Raw genomic sequence first — 15,088 nt, 5'->3', positions numbered from 1 at the left:
GATGTTGGCAACAAAGCTGACAAAGAATATGTAGACGATGCAATAGCAAAAGAAGAAGAAAGAGCTAACAAAGCTTATGCAACAAAAGAACATACTCATCCTGAACTAGCAGACAAAACATATGTTGACAATAAAATGTCAAGTGAAGTGACGAGAGCTGAAAACGAATATTCTAAAAAGACTCATACACATACCATTGCAAATATTACAAACTTACAAGAAACCTTAAACATGAAAAGTGCCGTTGGACATACACATACCATTGCAAATATTACAAACTTACAAGAAACCTTAAACAGGAAAAGTGACGTTGGACATACACATACCATTGCAAATATTGCAAACTTACAAGAAACCTTAAACAGGAAAAGTGACGTTGGACATACACATACCATTGCAAATATTACAAACTTACAAGAAACCTTAAACAGGAAAAGTGCCGTTGGACATACACATACATCTTCTGAAATAACAGACTTAAACGTTAGCCTTGAAAATAAAGCAGATAAAACATATGTCAATGAAATATACCAAAGTTTGCTAGGAACAAAAATATTGAAACTATGGTTGGTGACTTTTCTGTCAATGAAGAAAACAAATATTTTAGATGGCAGTTGGTACAGTCCTTAGAAAATGGTACACGGTATAAACTCATTCCGAAAAAATAACAATGAAATGTATGTAAGCTATAAAAAGAATGATGGTACACAAGTTAAAGTTCCATTAGACAACAACTGCTACTTAAACTTCTATGGAGACGAACAAAAGAAATATTTAAGAGTTTATGAAATGGCAGATATGACATTGCCTGACCCAGCTCCAGCACCATACTATTATGACTATGGAGATGACGTTAGAACACCACATGTAGATGAACAAAAGCTAACATTTATTTAGATTTTTATAGATATAAAAGATATAATGCAATAGAAAAAACGAGAATAGTATACTATTATGAAGATGACAGAAATAAATATTATAGTCAAGACTTTACCTACCCTGAAAACATAAGATTATATTATAAAAAATATTCTGACACAAACCAGAAGAAACCTGAAATAGTTGCACTATATTTTAAGTTCAAAAGAGACAATCCTATAATATCTCATATGTTTGATTTAATGAACCAGTAGGTTCTATTTATACATCTATGGAAGCAAGAGGTCCTCAAGTAATGTTTGGTGTTGGTGCATGGAACAAATAGTCGACAGTTTTTGTATTGTGCAAACTCTTCAAAGGAAACAGGTGGAAGTAAAACGATTTCGGGTGAAAATTTACCTGCACACAGTCACTACATAGATTTAAGTACATCTCAAGCAGGTTGGCATAAGCATAGATATTGGGATTGGTCAGGAATGACAAAAGGTAAAGGATATGATGTTAAAGACGACGTTAAGTTTGCTATAAATTGTTACTGGAGTACACTCAGGGAGAGGAAACCATACACATCGTTTCAGGATATACGCAAACAACGGGACAAAGTAAAGACTACATGCCACCTTACATGACAGTTTACGCATGGTATAGAATTGCTTAGTCGTCATTTTCAACTTCTTTAGCATATTCGTCAGGAGTTGTCTTATATTTGTTAGGAACTGTCTTTGAAAGTATACCACCTTGAACTTTGACAAGTTTGAAACGAGGTCTGACAATAGTAGTTTTATCTTCTGCTTGCAGTCTGTACATTTTGCCATGTTTGCCTAAAACTTCATAATATTCTCTTGTATACTTTCTTCTATTTTTACGAACACGAATGTGAGTACCTGTCGAGTTCCCATTGTTGTCATAGTCAATAGTATTTTCATATGGGTCGCGTTTAGGTATTTCTATTTTTACTTTGTCACCTTTCTTAAGTTTGAAGCCTGGCATTCTTTCTTGTTTGTCTCTTTTGACTAAACTATTAAATATATAGTCTTTCTCTAAGTCAGGGTTGTTTTTCATTTCTTCGGGGGAGTGGTTTCCCAAACCTTTTTGTTTACGGCTATTGTAAATATTTAAAACTTGTCTCATCTTTGCCATGGAGAAGTGTCTATATTTGTCGTCATATGACATTTCATCTACCTCACCACCTTGTGGTTGGTTTAAGTCTCTTAAGATTTTTATACAACTGTCAATGACACCAAGAGCAGAATGGTTTTGGTCGACAATGAAATATTGGTTTACATTTTTTGAACGCAGATAGTTTTTAATATCGTCTGATTTGAAAGAACTTTCACAGTCAGATGTCAGTTTTGTTGGATGGTATTTGTCAACGAATATTGTCAAAGCAGTTTTCACATCTAAAATATTTTTGGACTGTAATGGTATGGCTTCACAGTATCTTGTGTTTTGACCACAAATATTAGCCAGTATGGTGGTCCATCTTCTCTATACCTCGGAATGTTTTCCAAGATATCCATAAACCAAGCATTTGGTGTTGAACTAAAGATTTTTATCATGAGTGCTTTCTTTGTCGCTTTAGAAACATAGGGGTCCTTGTTTGGATTCGTCATTTTTTACCCTATAAGAAATGGGTTTATTTGGCGCATTAGCAGGAGTTGCATCCAGATTTTTGCCCGCAGTGGGAACAATAGCCAGAGGTGTATTTGGAGTTGGAAGGAAGATTTTGAGTACATTAGGTATACTTAAAGAGAAAGCACAACCTATTATACAAACTGTACAGAAAGGTTGGGATGTAGCACGAGATGCAGCAAATCTTATTCCAAATCCTGAAACAAGAGGAAAAGTTCAAGGATGGATGGACAATGTAGGAAGACAAGCAGGAAACTATATAACAAAGCAAATGACTACTATAACCAAGCAGGACACTATATGGACCAAGGTGAAAGATTCTTTAACAGAGGATATAACCATGCACAACAATGGGTAAACAATAACCAACCGCAACCGCCTCAAACGTGGGGAATGTAAATTTTTTACTGAGATGAAATGAACAATACAGCATTGAGACAAATGGGTTCAAGATGGATTTGTCGGCTTCCAGCAGTTACACAACCACGTGTTTGTCAAGTTCTTCCTATACCTCAGGAAGTTTTAGACCGACTTAAAAAACCTAAACAACCAGTTGAAAACAAACCAAACTAAAATTTTTTACTGAGATGAAATGACCGAAGAAGTTGAAACGGTAGATTTGACACCACAAACAAAAAGTTCAGAACCATTGTCAAAACCTGTCAAAGAACTTACAGATGAAGAGAAAAATTCAATAATAGAAAGTGCCAGGTCTGGAAATACAAACCCTAACTACAAAGTCACTTTTCATAGAAATGGAACGGCTAGTATCTCAAAAAAGAAACAGACTCTCACAAATAAAATATTGAAGTCTGAAGGAGCTTTCGAGACAACAGATGGAAAAGTTTACTTCACTGACCAACAGTTCATTATAGAACATCTCATTGACTTAGAGTCGAAATATTCTAAACTTTACAACAAACACAAAAAGTTGAAAGGAAAACAAAAACAAATGGCATATGATATTTATGAAGATGTTGACGACACAACTACCTGCAAGTGAGGTAAAGTCAGAGGAACCGAAAAGTGACGAAAAACCGATAGAAGAAGAAAACCAAAAACTGAAGATAAACCAAAACCAAAGTTTAGTTTCCAAACTAAACCAAGTCAACCTTCATTAGCTGGTATGGGTTGGCGTCAAAGACTTATGGCAGCAGGTGTTATGTAAAGTAAAGAAAAAAATTTTTTTTATTTTTATAAAAATGCCCCCATATAGAATGGATAGAAAATCTGCTAGAATAAAAGCAGAGTTAGAAAGATATGGTTGGAGAGTTTCGAAGAATTTAAATATAGGAAGGGAAGACCCATAAAAGTCTATGACAAATTGTCTGGTCTTCGCTACGAAATGGACTTGGAAACAGCACGCGCAAATTATCCAAACAGACTAGAGAGGTTAGAAGAAGAACGTCTTATGGACATGCCTTTCGATGTTAGTGAACCTCAAGTTGAAGGACACGACGGCTTTGCCAGATTCTACTGGAAACATGACGAACAATTGCATCCTTTGAGAAGGAAAAAAGGAAAAGGTGAAGACACATGCTCCCATGGAAAGAACAAGATATGCATATGAAAAGTATCGTGAAGTTAGAAGTCAAATTACATCTGGTCGAACCTTTACAGTAAACTTTGACGAAGGAAAGAACAAAGAAGGCTTCATGGGAGTACTTGCTGCATACAAGACGGAAATAAGAAAGGATACAATCTCAGATTGACCATAACAGATTTGGATGGTCACATTTACTATGCACATGGCAATGTCACAACAGCTGCAATGCTTCTTGACGCTTTCAAGACTACAAAGAGAGAACAAATGGTTGACTCCGACTCAGACATTTTGAATGCAATTGAAGGAATTGCAAGTGTAAGTTCGAATGGTACCAACCTAACCCTCAAGCAGTCAGACAACATGCTGGATACTTCCCGTTCATAAATAAGTCTGACATTGACTTGACAAGGTATGGAATTTACAATTCAATTGAAACAATTGTCAATGAACCTTGTATTCTTACATGTCTCAGGAACTCTGGTCTTGTTACAGATGAGAAGATGAAGTATCTTGAGTCATGTGTGAAGACAAGGTACATTCTCAGAGGTCAATTGGCAAAAATTGCACCGTTGGCAAATGTCAATATCCGAGTCAACATACCTACAGCTAAAGGTTCTTCACATGACGACTATGTTGTTGACAAAGACTTACCATGGTTGAAGATTGTAATTGTCCACAACCACTTCATGTTGAACGAAAGTCTTACAAACCCATTGTTCGGAAAAGGCAAGTGCAACATTGTCAGAGCTGTAAACATTCTTTTCGAGAAAGGTTTGTTGGAACCAATTCCAGATGACAAGCTGACAGAAACTTTTGTACCAAAAGACGAAACAAACTTTTCATTGTTAGCAAGACCAAAAGTTGTTCCAGACAAAGTTCTAGACAAAAGAAGTACACAATTCCAAAAGGAGTTGGATTGTTCGGATACCAACCTGAACCAGAAGAACTTCCAATGAGGTTGCAAGAACTTCAAGATGCTATAAACAAACTTCCATTGAGACATCCAATTGACGTCAAATTGTATTGGAGAGCATCTGAGTTAGGTCAGAAGGTTTTATATGAAACAGGTTGCTTCGACGATGTTTATGAGATAACAGGAGAAGTTTCTCAGAAGATAAGAGACTCACTTGAATTTCCACAAACTGGACCATTGGTTGCGACAAGTTCGACTCAGATGAAAAGATATACTATGTCGACCTTAACGCTGCGTACATGAGGTTTGTCCAATATATCCCGACTGGAATTCCAAACGAAGATGGTGAGTTCCCAGGAAGGAACTATACAGTTGGAAAAGTCATACAACAACTGTATGATATTAGGAAAGCTTCAAACCCCAAACTTGCAATGACACTCAAATTGCTTATGAATTCGACATGGGGATATTCCATTAAGAAACCTCAAGAGATGAAGAGTAAACATTATGAGAAGGTCGACAACTTTGTTGAAAGGTTTTCTCCTTTTGTTTTGAAGTACGAATTCACTCAAGGTCAAAGTGGCTTAGTAACCACATTAAAACCTATTGTCGAACATTGGTCTTACCCTCAGTTCGCAAAGGCAGTCCTTGACAACTACAACAAATTCTTCTCCGAAGTCAAATCCAAAGTGAAGGTTTACTATGAGAACATTGACGCACTCATGACGAACGAAGAAGGCTATAACAAACTCATTGAAATGGGATGGTCGGTGAAAAGATGGGTCAATTCAAATTGGACAAAATTTTCACCGAAGTTCATGTCCTCTCCAAGCGTAAGTACTGGGGCATACTTGAAGACGGCACAGAAATAAAACATTGCATGAAGTAAAAAATTTTTATTCGAATTTGAATCGGACAGGTCGAGTTACACCATTCTTGGTCTCAAACTCATATATAACCTGTTTGTTTGTATTTTCGTCGACTATGGCACGAGACACGAACATTGACCAAACGGACAAAAAGTGTCATTTCAGATGGTCCGCAGCCAATCGCATTCGAGCACTTCGAAGAAGCCTTACGTTCCAAGGGAGAGGGTGTCTGGTGCAAGGCAGAGGTCATGAACTCTACGAGCAGTACATCCTCAATGCCTGGGAGGACAAATCGTCCTTGGATTGGCAATTCTACCAACTCCTCTGGGACGACCTCCTACGCAACTGGGATGACGAAAGAGTCCAATTCAGAGGTCGGAACTAATTGTCCAAATTACCTTAATTTAACCCACTTAATAACTAAACACCTAAATTTACTCGGGGTTTCCCCCTAAAATAAAATTTTTTTACTCTTAGAACCACTCGAGGTTCTCCTTACGGTTGTTGAGCTTGTCACCGTCAATGTGTCTGACCTTCGTCTTCTTGTGGATTTGGAACCCATTGAATTGCGACAAGCTTGCCCATGGAGATTGAACCGCGATTCCGAAGGTTAAGGTTCAAGTGTCCCAAGTTGTTGAGGACTGGGGTAAGAACCTTGCCTGTCTCCTTGTTGCGGATTTGGTATGGGTAGGGTTGGGAAATTTCGTAAGTGTCATCGGCAACAAGGGTTGCCCAACCCTCTTTCTTCGTGTTTCTCTTCTTCTCTCTCTTCTTCCTTTTCTTCTTCGTGTTTCTCTTCTTCCTCGACAATTCCTTCTTCAATTTGGTACTCACGAATTACGGTGTTGGAGGTTCTGTCCTTTCCGAGTACCTTCCAGATGGCGTCTATCTCTTCGAAGAAACGGTAGATGAGTCTGGCAAGGTCTCGGTTCTCTCTCGCGTAAATGCGCAAGGTTTCCGTCAAATCATTCAGGATTTCTCATTGGAAGCTTGGTTCATGAGGAACTCACTTTAAGTCCCTTCATCTCTTCCATAAGACTACTTTGGAGAGTCTTAACGGTGTTTGTCAGATGAGCTTTCAAATTCAAAATTTGAATTTGAACTGGGCGCTTGTCTGGCAACATTGAAAGGACATCTGCCATTGTGTTCGGCTTCGGTGCTTGTTCGGACATCGAAAAAATGAAGTGGTTTGAGAATGACGGTTTTACTTCAAAAAGCTTGTTATGACGGTTAAGTCATACAACAAGTTTAAAATAATATCTTGTTCTTCTTCTGAACGTTTGTTGTCTCTTCCGATAAAAGTTTCGAACATGAGAACCAAAAAACGTTTTTTGAGATTGCGGAAGAGTTCAGGCAAACGTTCATATTCTGGATATGTTGGGAGCAGTTCAAAACATCTGAGCTGACTTTCGGACAAAATTGGGACAATGTCAGAAAATTCATCTTTGGTCGGACTGCTTGAAGGTAAGTCCCTTACATGTAAGTAGCTCTGGTAAAGTCTTCTCATTTCTGCTAACTTTTGGAGTATAGCTTCGTAGTTTAGAAGTTTTAATTTTAATTGTCTTATTCCACTCTTGACATCTAAACGGTAACTATCCATGAGGTCAAGAGTAGCTTTGGTAGCTTTAAGTGGAGCTATCTGTTCCTTGACTTGTGCAATTTTGGTTGCAATTGTGGTTTGAGCTCCTTCAAGTTCGCCGTCTATGTCGTTCTCAACGCCTTCAACCATAGCTTGAAACTCTTCATCGGTCCATTGAGATTGGTGTGGGACGAATTTAACTTGCTTCATTCAAAAAATGAAAAAAATGTTTTTACTCAAAGCGTGCCATGTATATGGCTATAAGAAACTTACCAGAAGGCTTCTTCTTCACATGAGTCTTTGGCAACTTGAGTGTTGGTGTTGGAGTTGGGTCTGGAATTTCAATTCTCTCTCGAGCGCAACAACAGATGTCAGAATAACATTCCCCACTGTCTTTCTTGCCACCATAAATTGTGTATTGACCGAACTTGCATTTGCAGGAAGACCGGTCAATACAAGGTTCACAGTTGACATATGTGTACACATACCTGTTGAGTACGAGTGTGAGTAAAAACATAAAAAAGTGAAGTTAAAATGAGATGTTTACTGTAAAGGTACGATGTCGCCCTCTGTGTTTATGAAGAACGCCCGACCCGAGAAGTGTAAGAGTCCTCTGAGAATTTGGGCAATTCGTACAGTTGGGTTCTCTCTGTTTGGAAGTAGTATCCAAGGACGCTTGGCAAAGAACTTCAAGAGGACTTCTTTCTTCATCTCTTTTATGTCGTCGAAAGGAGTGTTTTCTGGTATTTGCAGGACAATTCCAGTGTCAATTTCAATTTTAAGCGCACTTCTTCCAGACACCCAGCCTGCAATGGTCTTGTTTGACTTCAGATGGCTCAGGTAGTTCCTAACTAGCTCATTTATCTCTATAAGGTAGATTGCCTCATCTGCTGGGTCTATGTCGGTCATTGTTTCAAGACGAGTCTTTTACTTTTTCAAGACGAGTCTTTTACTTTTTCAAGACGAGTCTTTTACTTTTTCAAGACGAGTCTTTTACTTTTTCAAGACAAGTCTTTTACTTTTTCAAGACAAGTCTTTTACTTTTTCAAGACAAGACCCGTTATTTTTCAAGAAATTTTTTGGTGTAAAGTTCTCAAATTTGAGAACAGTGGTCTTGATTTCAGACGATACCCGTACTTTTTCAAGACAAGTCTTTTACTTTTTCAAGACAAGTCTTTTACTTTTTCAAGACAAGTCTTTTACTTTTTCAAGACAAGTCTTTTCTTTTTTTTTTTTTTCTTTTTTCAAGACAAGTCTTTTCTTTTTGACAAGTCTTTTACTTTTTCAAGACAAGTCTTTTACTTTTTCAAGACAAGTCTTTTATTGTTTTCAGAGGAACCTAAAGCACCAGCCCCTGCACCTCAGCAACCTCAGTTCCAACAAGTACCTCAGTTCCAACAAGTACCTCCGAATTACTACCAATTTCCAAATTACTACCAAATACCTCCTCAAGGCTTCCCGAACTACCCTCCTCAGCCTATGCCTTACTGCCCTAACCCTTGGATGTTCATGTCAAACCCTCCACCCCAATTCCAATTCCAATCTCAATCCAAGAGAGACCAAGAGTTCGAAGAAGGTCTGAACCGCTTACGCAAAGAGTATGCTACTACCCCAATGGAAGAAGACAGGCTCTCACTCTCTTCCCTCAAATCGACCGATTCGACTCGTACCACAGATTCGGTTCGTGACCGTGAAGACTACCTCAAGCAGTCTGAGAGACTCTTCATCCTACAACCATTTACAGTTGGAGCTCTCAAGAACATGCGCAATTACGAAGGTCAGACACCAGCTGGAGACCGCAAAACAGACGTACTCGCAAGAGCAGTCCAACTGGTCAAGACAAAGACGAGATAGTTGACTTCATTCTTGCAGCTTGCCCATACAAGTAAAAAAAAAACAATTACGAATTAAACTTTTTACTCTTTCTTTTCTGAGTTGTTTAGAGCTGGTTTCTCTTGTAGAAACCTTTCGTACTCTTCCATGGTCATGTAATTGCGAATTTGGTACGCAATTCCAGGTTCGTTGTTTTTGAACCTTACGTATGTAACGCTTCCATCCTCCTCAGGGAAGTAAGCTGCTAACATCTGACCAAGTTTTCTCGGTGACTCGGAGCTCATAAAAATGTCACTTTTTAAACGTTAAGTTTTTAGTCTTATTTTACCCTTTGTTTACCCTTTGTTTACCCTTTGTTTGTCAAGGTAGTATTGGAGTGCAATTTCTCCAAATTCTCTGTGTCGGAGTTCTTCAGCATTTTCCAAGGTGTACCTGGAGAACTCAAAGAAGTTGTCAAGAAGATACTGCCATGCTGCTCTTCTGAGTTCGTCGGTATTTTGGAAGTGTTGCACCTTCGAGTCTTCGGACATGAAAAAATAACACTTTTTCAGCAAAAATATATTTTAGGTGAAGAGGTGAGATTTCACCTCTTTTTTCACCTCTTTTTTCACCTCATGAATTTTCATGATTTCATCGTAAATGTTTTGTCAAACATGAACGTAAATGTTTTGTCGAAACTTCATCGTAATGAGCGTAAATCAGACAAAAATATATTTTAGGTGAAGAGGTGAGATTTCACCTCTTTTTTCACCTCTTTTTTCACCTCATGAATTTTCCCGAAATAAAAAATAAAGTTGGTTTTTTTAAAAAAATATTTTTTTATTTTTATTGTAAGAACATGTTAGCAACAACAGCACCAAACTCTTTAGTCATGAACCCAACTTCAATGTTAGTAGAGATGAAAAGCTTCATTCCTTCTTCATATACTTTCGAAACAGAAATCCAGAAGATAAAGCAAGAACTTCTCCAAGGAGATTTAGATTGCACTGCGAAAGATGAAACAAATGAACAGTATCTTTATGAAATGCAGGACATTATTGACCATCTACCTAAACTTCCTGAAATCCAACAACAAAAGCTTACTATTCCAGAATTCGATGAAATAGAAGTCAAAGCAACTGACTCAGTAGAAATAAAGAAGTTCATACGAAAGGTTAACTATGAGTTTCTTGGATTTCATTGCAACCACAAAGTCATGGACAAAGATTGCGATATGGTATATAAGAACATCTCTGACATATACAAATCTGGGGAGTTTAAGACCTACGACAACTTTGTTTCGTTAGTTGCAAAATGTGTATGGCAGATAAGAGATAAAGATAGAAGAGGTAAGATATGGAATGAACAAATAAGACCCGCAACTTTTGAGTTAAAGAGAGCAATTGACGCCTTAGTTGTTTTAGCAGGTAAGATTTCAATGTACAATGCTAAAATGAACCCGCAATGTTCAAAATGTAAAGCAGCAATGAGGAAATATAACTACTCCGTCAAAGAGATAGAACGTATGCGAAACGACTATGCTGACTTAAAGAAAGAAGTAGAGAAACCAGCAGAAGATAAAATGAACATGTTAGCATTTCTGAACAAAAACTATCCAACTGCTGACGATTTCCTTCTATCTGACGTCAAGAAGAAGTATAAAGAAACTTTCGGTATCGTTAAAACATTCGATGTACTGACAGAAGAAATAGAAGCTACGAAATTGTTTAGGATTTCAAATATACATCATACAATTCATGTAAAACGCTTATAAAATAACAGGTGAAAAAAGAGGTGAAAAAAGAGGTGAAATCTCACCTCTTCACCTAAAATATATTTTTATTGAATTCAGCAACAAAATTCTGAGTAAAATAATTTTTAGGGTTGTGTCAAACCGTTGAGTTTTCACAAAATTTAAAAAATAACGTTTACCATGTGAAACGCTTATAAAATAACTGAGGTGAAAAAAGAGGTGAAAAAAGAGGTGAAATCTCACCTCTTCACCTAAAATATATTTTTGCTGAAAAATGACCAAATTTCATGAAATTTCTCTAGACCGACTTTTACAGGGGTAGCCAAAACTCATGAAAATCGTGAAAAATAACAGAGTATTTTGACAACTTCAAACAAGTAGAGTAGATGAACTCTTTATTTTTCAAGCTTGACTTTTTACAATTTGAACTTTGTTCGCGTAGATGTGAATTCTGAAAGAAGTATGAGGGTCTTGTATGACTTTGTACTTCTCCCATAGTTCATGTCTGTCAAACTTACCTGCCATGGACTCTTTCATAAGTTCCATGAAATCGTCTTCGGACAATCCAGGGAAAAGTACAATGTCAGTAAGTATTCTCTTTACATCCTTACTTAAACTCTTTGCTGTCTGTACACAAATGACAACTGAAATGTTAAAGTGTCTGAGCTTCTTAAGAATTCGACACATATCTTGTTCTCTGTTCTTTAACAAAGGATGAGAAGCAAAGTCATCTAAGATAAGAAGACATCTATGAGGGTATGTCTTCCAATCGTAAGATTGCAATTTCTTCGAAATGTATTCTATCTCTTTCTGTTTGTTTCTGAAGTGTTTCTTCTCTAATATTCTCTGCATTTCCTCATTTGGGTCTTTAAACTTAGAATTTATATACTCATTTATAGCATTGTACTTCAAAACTCTTCTTTGGTACTTCTTTATCCAATCTAACAACTCAGAGTCTTTTATACATACTAACTTAGACTTCTTTATAATATCTTTGAACGAATTGACGGTTTGGTCAAATTGACCAGAAGTACTACAAATGACAACTAACTCATAGAATGGGTTCTTCTCATCTAGTTCTTGTTGTTGTGCAGCCATTTTAAGATAAGTGAAAGTCTTGCCCGACCCAGGTGGTGCGATTAGACCTGTTATACCATTCTGAGCAAATAGGAACTTGTCATGTATGGGTTTTATCTGAGCATTTTCTAACTTCCTCTTGTTCTTGTTTAAAACATTCTCAAATTTCTTGTCAATGTCAGCAAACTTTTTTTCTAACATATTTTTAGAAAAATTAAAATTTTTATCTTTTTGAAAATGTCTAGCGATTTCGCTATCTATATTCGAGACAAGCTTTTTGACTCTAAAACTTCTGTCGACCATAAAATCTTACATAGTGTAAACAAGAAAGGTGAATTTGTTCTAAAGTTCTGTTTCTGGGAATATGACAAGAACCATAAAACATTAGGCAGAGAAGTCTTTAAGTTTGTCAATGACAGACTTGTTGACAGAGATGACGCCGATTGGAAAGATGAAGTCCAACAAAACGTTCTTAGAATGCAAAGAAGACACATGCGCTGTTCTTGAAGATGAAATAGGAAACAGAATAGAAGAGCTATTAAAGGACAAAGAACTTTTACATAAATATGGTTGCGCCAAATTTGACATAACTCCACCAGAGAAGAAGAAGAAGAGAGAAAAGAAAGAAAAGAAAGTAGAAGAAAAGAAAGTAGAAGAAGAGAAGAAAGAACCTGAACCAGTTCCAGAGAAAAAGAAATTTGACATGTAAAAATAAAATTTTATTTTTAGAACATTTCGGGTCAATGTCAATGTTCTCTTCCTCTTTAGGGGCAAACACTGGCTTAGACTCTAAAATCTTTTTACCCAACTTACCTTGAACTTCAACTATCTTAGACTCATAATATTCATAGTCGTCTGCTTTCTTTGGTTCATAAGGTATAACAAGTTTGTATGCTTTGCCTTCTTTAAGGTTTAGAACCTTCTGTCAAAATTTTCTTTGACTGCTAACAAACCTTCTATGTCTAAGTCTTCAAATTTCGCACCATTTTTAGTCACAATAGCAAACTTAACTGGTTCGATGTTCCAAACTTTGTCAAATGTAGACTTTTCAAAATGGTAGAAGTAAACATTCAAATAAGCGAATGGGTCTAGTTCTTCTTTGACTTCTGTCATGTACTTATTTACTGAAATATATTTCGTCATCTTTTCTATCGGATAAAAAAATATTTTTTTAAAATTTACTCAGAAAAATTTTTCTTTGTATATACGCCGTTCTGAACATCTAAAAGATTTTTGACATTTGCCAAGAATGTTCGTTTAGATGCTGTCATATAACCATACTCTTGACAATATTGTTTATACGAGTCGTACAAAGACCTTTCATCTAAACACTCAAAGTTAGTCTCATCTATAAACAGTTCATATACACTCTTGTTTGCTTCTAACAATGTTTGTCTTTCTTCGGTATATGGAATTTGTCTTGGATTGAACTTTGAAATATCTAATGTCATAAAATATGAGAACAAGTGGTTGTAAAAGTTAGGTGTCAAAGTTTCTGCTAAGTCGTCAAAATATTCTGTATCTTGCATATGAGCTTCTGACGTTCTGACAACTACATATCTTCTGTCAGAACTTTCTAACTTCATCGGAACAGCATTGTTTGAAACCATGACGAAGTTTGCAACATTTTCACAAACTCTTTGGTCTCTATACTTTCTTTCAACAACTCCAACTTTGTCTGTTATAAGACTCTTCAAAGCATCTGAGTTTAAAACCTTTGTTGTATCTATACTTTGAAGTTCGTTACATACTATAAGTTTCATATTCTCTATTGAAGAGTTAAATTTACCGCAGATGTTTTCTAAGTTTGTCATATTAGGGTTCGAATAGCCCTCTAACAGTTTGCACAAGATATCTGTAAAGAAAGTGTTCTTACCAGTTCCTTGTTTTCCAATTATAATGAGAGCAGTTTCATTTTTAGCACTTGGATGTTGTAAGATGTTTGCAAACCAACATAAGATATACTCATAGACTCTTTCGTTTCCATTGCATATAATTTCTTTGACATGGTCTAACCAAGCTTCTATAATATTTTCTTTCCATTCTACTTGTTCGTATTTATATCCAGTGAAGATAGAATAGAAGTTTGGAGAAGGTGTATAGAACTTTATACCACGAACTGAAAAATCTTCTAACTTTGACAATAAGATATCCCAAGCATCTAACATCTTCATACCAACCTGTACGACTTTTATTTTCTTAAGTTTTTGTCTACATTCTTGTTCTGAAACTATTGTCGCTCTTGGTTTGTTAAAGACAACATCCCATTCTTTCATGACATAACATTCTGGGGCAGAGTCGACATAAATGACTAAACGTTTCAAATTCTCGACTGCTTTGTTATAGTCTCTAAATGGACACATATTTCTGAAGGCTTGGAAGTCATAAAAATCTGAAACGTCTATTCTGTACATTTTTATAAAAATAAAAAAAAATATTTTTTTTATTCTTGACTTTGTTGTTGCATTTGTTCCATTTGTTGCATTTGTTGTTCTTGAGCTATTTGTTGTTGAAGTTGTTCTTGTAGTACAATACTTTCACCAGTTGCATCTTCCAATTCGAAACTTTCTGCCGTCATTGACAAATACATAGGACATAAAAGTTTTACAGGAACAAAGTTTGCGTCAACTAATGTCAACGTTATACTTGCCAAAGTGTTTGAGTTCACTAAGGTTGAAAATTCTGCATTCGAATGAACAATAGGCAAACCAGCAGAGAAAGTGTTGTTTATACGCATGAGTATCTTTTGGTCATAGTAGTTTCTGTCGATATTCGAATAACACTTTGAACCTAAGTTTGAAACAATATATAAAATAGGTGTGCTTAAAGTCAATGGAATAGATAGACCTTGTATGACACCTTTTCCTGTTATAGGAAACTGTTGGTAGTAAAAACCAGAAATAAGTTTTGTATTATAGCTCATATCGTTTATAGTAAACTCAGTCGGACATCCAAACATAATGAAACCTGCTCTAGTTGCAGCACATGTTACATCCGTCCTTAAAGTATTAAATAAGTCAACAAAACC

General features: G+C 36.3%; 8 protein-coding genes and 9 pseudogenes across 17 annotated transcripts, besides 1 other annotated feature; 7 read left to right on the top strand and 10 right to left on the bottom strand.

The window, feature by feature from the left end:
* Positions 1–15,088: part of a mobile genetic element that runs on past both edges of the window.
* TVAGG3_1077980 (uncharacterized protein) lies at positions 1,534–2,019 on the bottom strand (the record flags this gene model as incomplete). The annotated part of the gene is made up of 1 exon (XM_051256579.1): positions 1,534–2,019. One exon carries the CDS (start codon positions 2,017–2,019, stop codon positions 1,534–1,536), a length of 486 nt encoding a protein of 161 aa, XP_051076209.1.
* On the top strand, positions 2,929–3,084 carry TVAGG3_1077970 (uncharacterized protein; the record flags this gene model as incomplete). Its single annotated transcript, XM_051256578.1, has 1 exon — positions 2,929–3,084. The coding sequence occupies one exon, from the start codon at positions 2,929–2,931 to the stop codon at positions 3,082–3,084; it is 156 nt and encodes a 51-aa protein (XP_051076208.1).
* TVAGG3_1077960 lies at positions 3,104–3,684 on the top strand (annotated as a pseudogene). Its single transcript has one exon. A coding segment is annotated over exon 1 (581 nt).
* On the top strand, positions 3,729–5,859 carry TVAGG3_1077950 (annotated as a pseudogene). The gene has a single exon. A coding segment is annotated over exon 1 (2,131 nt).
* Positions 6,313–6,873, bottom strand: TVAGG3_1077940 (annotated as a pseudogene). The gene has a single exon. A coding segment is annotated over exon 1 (561 nt).
* On the bottom strand, positions 7,044–7,628 carry TVAGG3_1077930 (uncharacterized protein; the record flags this gene model as incomplete). Its single annotated transcript, XM_051256577.1, has 1 exon — positions 7,044–7,628. The coding sequence occupies one exon, from the start codon at positions 7,626–7,628 to the stop codon at positions 7,044–7,046; it is 585 nt and encodes a 194-aa protein (XP_051076207.1).
* On the bottom strand, positions 7,651–7,935 carry TVAGG3_1077920 (uncharacterized protein; the record flags this gene model as incomplete). The annotated part of the gene is made up of 1 exon (XM_051256576.1): positions 7,651–7,935. The coding sequence occupies one exon, from the start codon at positions 7,933–7,935 to the stop codon at positions 7,651–7,653; it is 285 nt and encodes a 94-aa protein (XP_051076206.1).
* On the bottom strand, positions 7,962–8,327 carry TVAGG3_1077910 (uncharacterized protein; the record flags this gene model as incomplete). The annotated part of the gene is made up of 1 exon (XM_051256575.1): positions 7,962–8,327. One exon carries the CDS (start codon positions 8,325–8,327, stop codon positions 7,962–7,964), a length of 366 nt encoding a protein of 121 aa, XP_051076205.1.
* Positions 9,040–9,307, top strand: TVAGG3_1077900 (annotated as a pseudogene). The gene has a single exon. A coding segment is annotated over exon 1 (268 nt).
* Positions 9,335–9,535, bottom strand: TVAGG3_1077890 (uncharacterized protein; the record flags this gene model as incomplete). The annotated part of the gene is made up of 1 exon (XM_051256574.1): positions 9,335–9,535. One exon carries the CDS (start codon positions 9,533–9,535, stop codon positions 9,335–9,337), a length of 201 nt encoding a protein of 66 aa, XP_051076204.1.
* TVAGG3_1077880 lies at positions 10,090–10,644 on the top strand (annotated as a pseudogene). The gene has a single exon. A coding segment is annotated over exon 1 (555 nt).
* Positions 10,684–11,004, top strand: TVAGG3_1077870 (organellar and viral DNA polymerase type B; the record flags this gene model as incomplete). Its single annotated transcript, XM_051256573.1, has 1 exon — positions 10,684–11,004. One exon carries the CDS (start codon positions 10,684–10,686, stop codon positions 11,002–11,004), a length of 321 nt encoding a protein of 106 aa, XP_051076203.1.
* Positions 11,386–11,714, bottom strand: TVAGG3_1077860 (annotated as a pseudogene). Its single transcript has one exon. A coding segment is annotated over exon 1 (329 nt).
* Positions 12,605–12,769, top strand: TVAGG3_1077850 (annotated as a pseudogene). Its single transcript has one exon. A coding segment is annotated over exon 1 (165 nt).
* Positions 12,786–13,203, bottom strand: TVAGG3_1077840 (annotated as a pseudogene). Its single transcript has one exon. A coding segment is annotated over exon 1 (418 nt).
* TVAGG3_1077830 lies at positions 13,879–14,474 on the bottom strand (annotated as a pseudogene). The gene has a single exon. A coding segment is annotated over exon 1 (596 nt).
* Positions 14,504–14,983, bottom strand: TVAGG3_1077820 (uncharacterized protein; the record flags this gene model as incomplete). The annotated part of the gene is made up of 1 exon (XM_051256572.1): positions 14,504–14,983. The coding sequence occupies one exon, from the start codon at positions 14,981–14,983 to the stop codon at positions 14,504–14,506; it is 480 nt and encodes a 159-aa protein (XP_051076202.1).

The sequence above is a fragment of the Trichomonas vaginalis genome, assembly GCF_026262505.1.
Source record: "Trichomonas vaginalis G3 chromosome Unknown ctg_128, whole genome shotgun sequence".
Lineage (NCBI taxonomy): Eukaryota > Parabasalia > Trichomonadida > Trichomonadidae > Trichomonas > Trichomonas vaginalis.
Note: the sequence above shows the minus strand (reverse complement) of the source record. Positions and strands in the feature narration are given on the sequence as shown.